The sequence below is a fragment of the Labrus mixtus genome, chromosome 24 (assembly GCF_963584025.1).
Source record: "Labrus mixtus chromosome 24, fLabMix1.1, whole genome shotgun sequence".
In the NCBI taxonomy this organism is placed as follows: Eukaryota; Metazoa; Chordata; class Actinopteri; order Labriformes; family Labridae; genus Labrus; species Labrus mixtus.
In genome coordinates this window covers 9,759,201-9,766,700 of record NC_083635.1, presented here as the reverse complement: position 1 = coordinate 9,766,700, position 7,500 = coordinate 9,759,201, and the positions used below count along the sequence as shown (strand labels likewise).

Here is a 7,500-nt window from a genome sequence, read left to right as displayed (position 1 = left end):
TGCCGAAAGAACTCAGATAAACCAGAGCGGAGATAATCTCAACAACTCCACTAACTGCGGCACACACATTGAGCTGATAAAGTGTTAGTCTGGTACATTCGGTCCTAAGCTGAGGACACGTAAGACACATGCAAACACACTACACATGCATGTGTTGACATGGTTTTGGAGATAAAGCAGCCGAGTGAGTTCTGTAGATTTCACGTTGAAGAAGTAATGATTGGAGGAGGGTGAAGTGATTACCTAACCGCTCACCAACAGCCAATAGGGTGCAAGGACTCTAACCCGTCAGAAATGAGATAGAATTGATTCTTAACCACTGATGGGTTAACCACATATGATCCGATCGCCTCATACTGGTTAGGATCCTCCATGCTGTGGTTTGATCTCAGTCTTTACAGTGAAAAGAAACTGTTCTTCTTGATTCGTTTCAGTCGTTTCAAACGGGCCTTGAGGTTAGATCACGAACCCACAAAATCTGTCACACCAACGAGCACGTCCCAGCCACCGACAGCAACTTCTACACGCAAACATCCTGTGTCAAACTGCGACACACACACACACACACACACACACATGAACACACACGCTATAACAACCACAGAGCAGAGGCGGGAAACACGTGATCTGACGCTTTTGAACATGTGGATCTCGAGCAGTTGCAGCGCGGCGACGCAAGACAGGCGTTCCGAACGACGCACAGAATCCGTCTTTGTCGCACATTGCCATTCTTGACACGTCTGCCTTTAACGACCTGCTGAGGAAAGCGAGCGTGACTGCTGAGTCAGTGCAAATTCTGTTTCGCTAGGTTGAGTAAGAAGTGAGTAGTGAGGAGCAGGTGTTACCTACACTCAACAGGAAACACACACACCTAACGCTCACGCTCTCACACACTGCTCTTGAGAATTTCCGGAGCAAAGACAACCAACGCAACATCAACGTTTCCGGGACTTTACTCCTGCTGACACCAGCTAAACTAACCGCTGTGAGCTGTGCGATCAGATGAGATGGTTAGATTCTACTTCATTGTCAGTGCTTAAGTGCAAGCACTGCTCAGCATGAACGCCGTTTAGCATCGAACCACAAGCGCGGACGACATGTTGGAAGACCTCAAAATGGATTTTTAAAGATAAATGAAATCTTTTTTAAATCGATATAATTTGAATATTCTTTAAGGTGTAAATTTAGTGGCCTAACAAAAAGTTTCCCATCACTCTCTACCCGTCGCTTGGTGTTCAGAGTAATGCCTGCACACCTGCTCTGTAGGTGACCATAGAGAGAGAGAGAGAGAGAGAGAGAGAGAGAGAGAGAGGCAACATCTTGTGTTAAATATGAACCTTCTTATGCAGATGTTTTTGATAGTTGTTGCAGCTGTTTGGTGTGGATTTTGTCCTGCACCGTCTTAGTTCTGGATGTGTTTGACATACTAATTCACTAACACCAGGCCTGGTCCACATGTGGCTCAAACATGACATACCGTGTTTCTGTGGGCAACACTGGTACGTCATGTCTGAGAAACTCGAATGCAACTCACGACATGGTGATTCAAACATTTTGGCAAGCGTTCATGATTTCAACATAATACAGCTCACGTTAACAAACCTAAAGCCGTAAAGAAAATGTTACCCCAGTTTGGCGTGGAAGTTATGAATTGGCCTCGACCCAATCCTGCAACTTAAGGGTGGATCGGAGCCAGGCCTTGTTGCTTAACATCAGGTACGTGTCCCTTCTTCACCTTCACGTCTACAAACCTTTAAAAGCACTGAGAGGAATCAATGTGTGTTTCACATCAGTCAGCGGAGGCCAACCATCCAAAGAGATGATCAATCATAATACGATCATAACTCAAGCAGTTTAACAGAGAGGCAGCCGGCGTTGGGAAAAAGAAGCAGCCATGAGGAGTCATCCTCACAGCTGCTGCTTGATACAGCAGGAAGGAATGCCTGCTACATTCCTCCCTCTCCTCCCTCCTGTCGTCCTCCGCTAACCGGAAAGGCTGCAGGCTTCCAGGGAGGTTCAGGATCGTCTCTCACAAGACGCCTGAACCTCCACCTGCGCTGCTTCTACTGCATGGAGAGGACAGGTGTTCCCTTGGTCCGTATGAATATCTACGACAGGCAGTAATGTTTTGTTAATAGAAATGTCTTTAAGTGCTTAGAGCTAGGTAGCAAAATGGTCGTTCAATGACTAAAGTCTTGGAGGCTGTCGTCCTCCAAGTAGGAGGTCGAGTTTGAGTCTGACCTTTGGCTCCTTTCCTGAATGTCATTCCCAACTTTCTCTCTCCGGTTTCCTCCTTTGTCCACAGTCCTATCTAGACCCCGACTGATTAATCGGCCAGCCGATAATGGTATCGGCTATTTAAACGGAGATATGTGCTGATGTTACCAGAGCAGATCAAACTGCATTTGAGTTTCACTGAGTTTCAACACGAGCAGTTCTCGGCCCCAAAAATCCCAATAAAGGCTAAAACCCACCAAAAAAAAGTCACACACTTTGAACGCCCTACCAGAGTGGTTCAAGGATAGTTCAATGACCTTAAAGACTAGACGAGGACAGTCAGCATTCAAACACAACGATTGAATTTGATGTAGGGTGTCGGTTTGGACTCATGAGGCCGGACAGTTTAGAATAAAGCTGTCAAAAAAAAACAAGGGAGAAAACATCGACCTCCACAGTGTCTTAGTTATTAATGACGGCAGAGCTGTAACGTTCTATGTTTGATTTAGCCGTGAACTTTAAGGCTATGTCCCCTCCTCTCATTGCAGTTACTCAGCAGCTCCATCGAAAGGTTTTAGTTTATGGAAAACAAATTCACCTTCAAATCCATCAGAGAACAGCCAACAGAGCAGCTTACCTGCACTACAGCACACATTAACACGGGTCCGTGTGGTGAAGTCCACTCACCTCGTTTGAAAGCTGACTGATAGGACGACAGAGACTCAAAGATGCTGTTGGATGCCATCAAACGGTTTTCCTTTGGGCTCGTCCTCCTTTTTCTTCAATCTGTGCACGGACAAAAACGAACACAACAGAAGGTCAGTAAGAGATCGTCCAACAACCTGAACATCAACATCCATCGCCGATCTGTTAACCACAAACCACATCTTTACATGTGTGTGTGTGCATAATAAACACCTGTAGTTTTAACACACATCTTTTGATATAGCTTTAAACATGCATAGATTTAAGATATTAAAACAACACATCAGGTGAATTGAAGATGTGAAGCACTTATTGTTGCTAGTTTGGGTAATGAGGTCATTTCCTGCTGTAATATCTTTGATATGAAAGTTTAAATTACCTTCAGTTTCTAGGTTTTTAAATGTGATAAGTTAGGTAGTTCGTAGTGTTGGCATATATGTATTAAAGGTGCTTTGAGTTTTTACATTTTACATGTAAAACTTAAGTGCTCTGATATTTTTGGACATTTTTATCGTCGTAACTGTTGTTCAAACATTCCTTTCAATTGCTGACTACATGCATATCATTATATCTTAAAAAAAAAATGCAGCAATGATTGTGATAGCCAACTTTAACTTTGCCATGTTTGAACGTTTGGTAGCTTTGTAGCTTGCTAGCAGTTTATGTGTAAGGAGCTGTCGTCGTCTCTGTCTACATTTAACTTCAATTGGTCAACTTTTTCTCCTGAACTGCCGTCAACGACAAAAAGGAACGATGCATATTTCAATCACCAAGCTATTCTGAGAAGAGGGCGGTATTCAGAGGTCTGTAATGCAGCATTTTTTGTTTTTGACATGACAACACGTGTTTCCACTGTAGCATCATAGCAGGGGTTAACCACGCTGAACTGCGCTGTGGTTTCCTGCTTTGTAGACCGTGACGGTCAGCTCACCCAAATGAAGACATGTCTTGTGCTGAACTGACTCAAAGTAAAACTGTCTGAACTCATGTGTGGAGAGAAGGCACTTTTAAAGCGTTGACTGAATCTCTGAGGATTTAGAGTCAAGTTCAGTTCCTGTCTGACCTTCATGCTCTGCACGGCTTTTCACTTTGATCACTCGCCGTCACGTAGATCGACAGCGTGACAGCTGTGATGTTATAAGTCAGGTTGTGACTCAGTTTCTATAATTGCAGAAACAGTTGATAGAAATCCAAGTGAGCTATTACAGAGCTTCAGGTGCACGGCCTGTCAGCACCTGTGTGTCCGATCAGACTCAAGGCGGTTCGTTGATTCCTCTTCTCTCGACCCTTGTTTGTGTTTTACTCTCTGACATCATGTTAAGTTTGCTAACTGCTTCGGCTTCGTCTCCACAAGTTACCAGAAAATAAAAGTAAACACAGAAAAGTGTGCACAGCAGCTGCAGAGTAGTCATTCCCTCACACACACACAAAAAAAAAAAAAGAATTCAAATTGTATTTAAATGTTAAAATGCTCGCAAGTCTTGCTTTGTGTAATAAATCTGTAGATTGTTATCCTTCATGTCACATTTGGGGTTAAACCTGCACACACAGAGTAGAAGGTGCAGTCTTTCACGCTAAATGAAGCTCAAACTGTTATATTCTTTTAAGAGAGTATAACAGGAAGTAATGAATGGGTGATATAAAAAAAAAATATGCTTTTGCATGAGCTCTGCTGTGGTCTCATTTGTTTACAGTGAGCTCACCAGGGAATCCAAATAACTTGTTGGTTTGGTTTCCTTTTTATTGAGTTATTTCAATAAAAGAAAAGGACTTCACAAAGTTGATATATTAAAACTTAGCAGCAACGCAATGAAGTCATAAAGGCTGGTCCTCTTACCCCAGCCGAGGTGTCCCGTTCCCGGCCAGAGGTTGGAGAAGAAGCTGGTTGTGGTTTCTTCGGTCGACCGGTGACTCAGATGGAAAATAATCCTCCAAACTCCCTCATTGTTCTACCTTTCCCTACTCGTGGTGTCTTTTCACTTGCTCACAGCTCTTTTCTGCTTCCGCACTTTCTCTCTGTCGCCATGCACATCTTCCTTTATCTCTCAGCTCTCTCTCTCTCTCTCTCTCTCTCTCTCTCTCTCTCTCTGGTTTTTAGTATGTGGTTTACATCCCCCTGATGATGACTTTCTGTCGTCAGATTTGACTCTGTCCTCGACACTCAGTGACACAGAAGAGAGATCTGTGATATTATACGCCACCTAGTTTGGTTTCTATTAATCTGGCATTGTGGCTTCTGAGTGTGTGTGTGTGTGTGTGTGTGTGTGTGTAATCAAACAAACCACCTGCCCCCCTCAGCCAACAGTTTTCATCAAGGAAGTAGCTGTGGTTAGGGCAAGCAAAACGGAGGGAGAGGCGTTGAGGTGTGTGCTTTTTGCGCGCCCATATGTGCGTTTGTGGTCTGTCAGTGTGTGTGTGTGTGTGTGTGTGTGTGTGTGTGTGTGTGTGTGTGTGTGTTTGTTTGTGCTTGTGTTGTAGGCTTGAGAGAGCGTGAGTGAGTCACCTCAACTTCACCAAGCCTCGCTGCAGGTCAGACGGTTAGACCACTGTGACCACTGGTGTCGGTTTCTCTCTCTCTGTGTGTGTGTGTGTGTGTGGGTGTGTGTGTGTGTGTGTGTGTTTGTGTGTGTAGGTTATAGCTCAGGTGAGTTCGGACCATCTGTTTTAATGTATTTAAAACGTTGTGCACGTTTGACTCTCCTGTTAGAAGATTCTTACAGCCCAGATTTGCAGTTGATTCCAAGGCTACACAACAAAATGAATCTTTGTTTTAAGACCACATGGTGTGTCTTTTTTTTAGGTACATGTATAGATACAACATCTATACATCCTGCTTTTAAGTTTGGAGTGATTGCTTAGGACTGTTTGTCTTGTTTGAAATCAGTCATATAATAGAAGAGAGCACATAACTTCTACCTGGTGTAAGTTTGTTTGTGTGCAATCAAATATCAGACACCTGCTGCCTGAGTTTCTGTAATTAGCCTTTTTGAGCAGAGGGGTGGTGGAGTGCAAACACACACACACACACACGCCCACAGGCAACTTGACCCTCAGATCCACGCCTCTTTACCCCCCGACACCTGCCCCGACACACTTCTGCGCCTCCCTAACTCCACCTCTGCCACCTCAAAACGCACACAATGCCGGGACAGCTGCTCACCAACCTGAACAAGTTTTGTTTTTTCATGCAGCTTTCCCCCCCCCCAAAAAAAACTAAATCTGATCTCGTTATAAGGTGGCATACTCTGTCTTTAGTAAGTGATTAAAAGAAGTTTGAAATCCCAGAGTTAAGAATGAGTATGTCTCGATGTAGTTCAGTAGGAACAGGTGTCCTAAAGCAGAATGTGACCGAGGTCTTTCAGGACAGAGGCTAGTTGAGGACCGGTTGGGAGACTTTATGTCCTACTGTGTGTCCTGGGAGAGCTCAGCGGGGGGGGGCTGCTCAGCCGCTGACATCTGACCCAGCTCCCAGACACAACATGACCTCCAGCTGCAACTTCCTGGGTCGCACACCGGGGTCAGACACCGACGCAGGGGGCTGAATCAGCCGAATGAGGAAGAGAGAAAGATGACGAAAGAAGGAAAACCAACCAGTTTCTATTGCAGATTGTGTTCACATTCACTTTTTCTTTACTAATGAACCTAAATGATTAAATATTAAAGACGTCTGGATAGACAGGTGACTCACTGATTGGGCAGATATGGAGGTGTTTAAGTTTTAAGTATATACTTATACTCATATCCTCTGACTGTCCTCCCCCATTCTCCTCATATTCTAATCTTCCCCATCCCCACTCTTCCTTTTCTCCTCTCCTTTTCCAAAATCCCCTCTTCTTCTTCCTCCTCATCTTTGTCCTCCTCTACGTCCCCCACAGAGCTCCCACGACATCAAGCCCCATCACGTCAAAACACCGCTCACATGTGTGTGGGCACGTCGCTGTGTGTGTTCTAGCCAGCTGCTAAAATACAACAGTTGAATTGGCCTTTGAATGATCAACAAACAAAAAGAAATAAATAAATGGAGAATTTAGAGCTGCAGTCTGGAGTCTGTCCAAGGCATGCTCACTTAGCCTGCTACCATTCAAGTTTAGAGTGGACTATAAATGAGACCCAACCAGCATTGAGGGCCAACATGTAAAAATCTGAATAATTTGATGAATGAGTCATTCTTGTGCCGACCAATGAGGGCGCTGCTTAGCCGTTTAGTCGACTAAATGTCTTTTTTTTTGCATGGACTATAACGTCAGTATAACTGATGACTTTCATTGTTGTTGCCTAGCTCAACAAAAAAATAAATCAGGTTGATGTAAGCCTCAAAAACTTCATGATATCTGACCAGGATCAGACGGATTTTCTTTAGGACAAAGGTAGCCTTGATCCTCGTCATGCATCACTGCAGTCTGCAGGGAAAATAAGGGAGATTCCTGAATGTTTCCCCAGAGTTAGCCCCTCCCACTAATCCTGGTGTTACTCTTTTATAGCAGTTTTCATCCCTAAGTACAGAATATTAAACACATGTTTCCCTCTTCATATTCATTTGAATGTATTTGTTTCCCATTAGGTATATATATATATGCA

At 44.0% G+C, this 7,500-nt stretch overlaps 1 protein-coding gene across 4 annotated transcripts in view; it reads right to left on the bottom strand.

Moving 5' to 3' along the window:
* runx1 (RUNX family transcription factor 1) overlaps positions 1 to 4,986 on the bottom strand; it is a 40,047-nt gene extending 35,061 nt beyond the window's left edge. For 2 of the 4 annotated variants that reach the window (XM_061032457.1, XM_061032462.1), the window contains exon 1: positions 2,905 to 3,003. Coding sequence is in view for 1 of the 4 variants with exons in the window: in XM_061032459.1 (XP_060888442.1) it covers positions 2,905 to 2,962 (58 nt within the window). In the remaining 3 variants the exon portion in view is untranslated. Of the gene's footprint in view, positions 1 to 2,904; positions 3,004 to 4,759 lie in introns of those variants that run through there. The other 2 variants (XM_061032459.1, XM_061032458.1) reach the window with 2 other exon arrangements.
* Between the last annotated feature and the right edge of the window lie 2,514 nt (positions 4,987 to 7,500).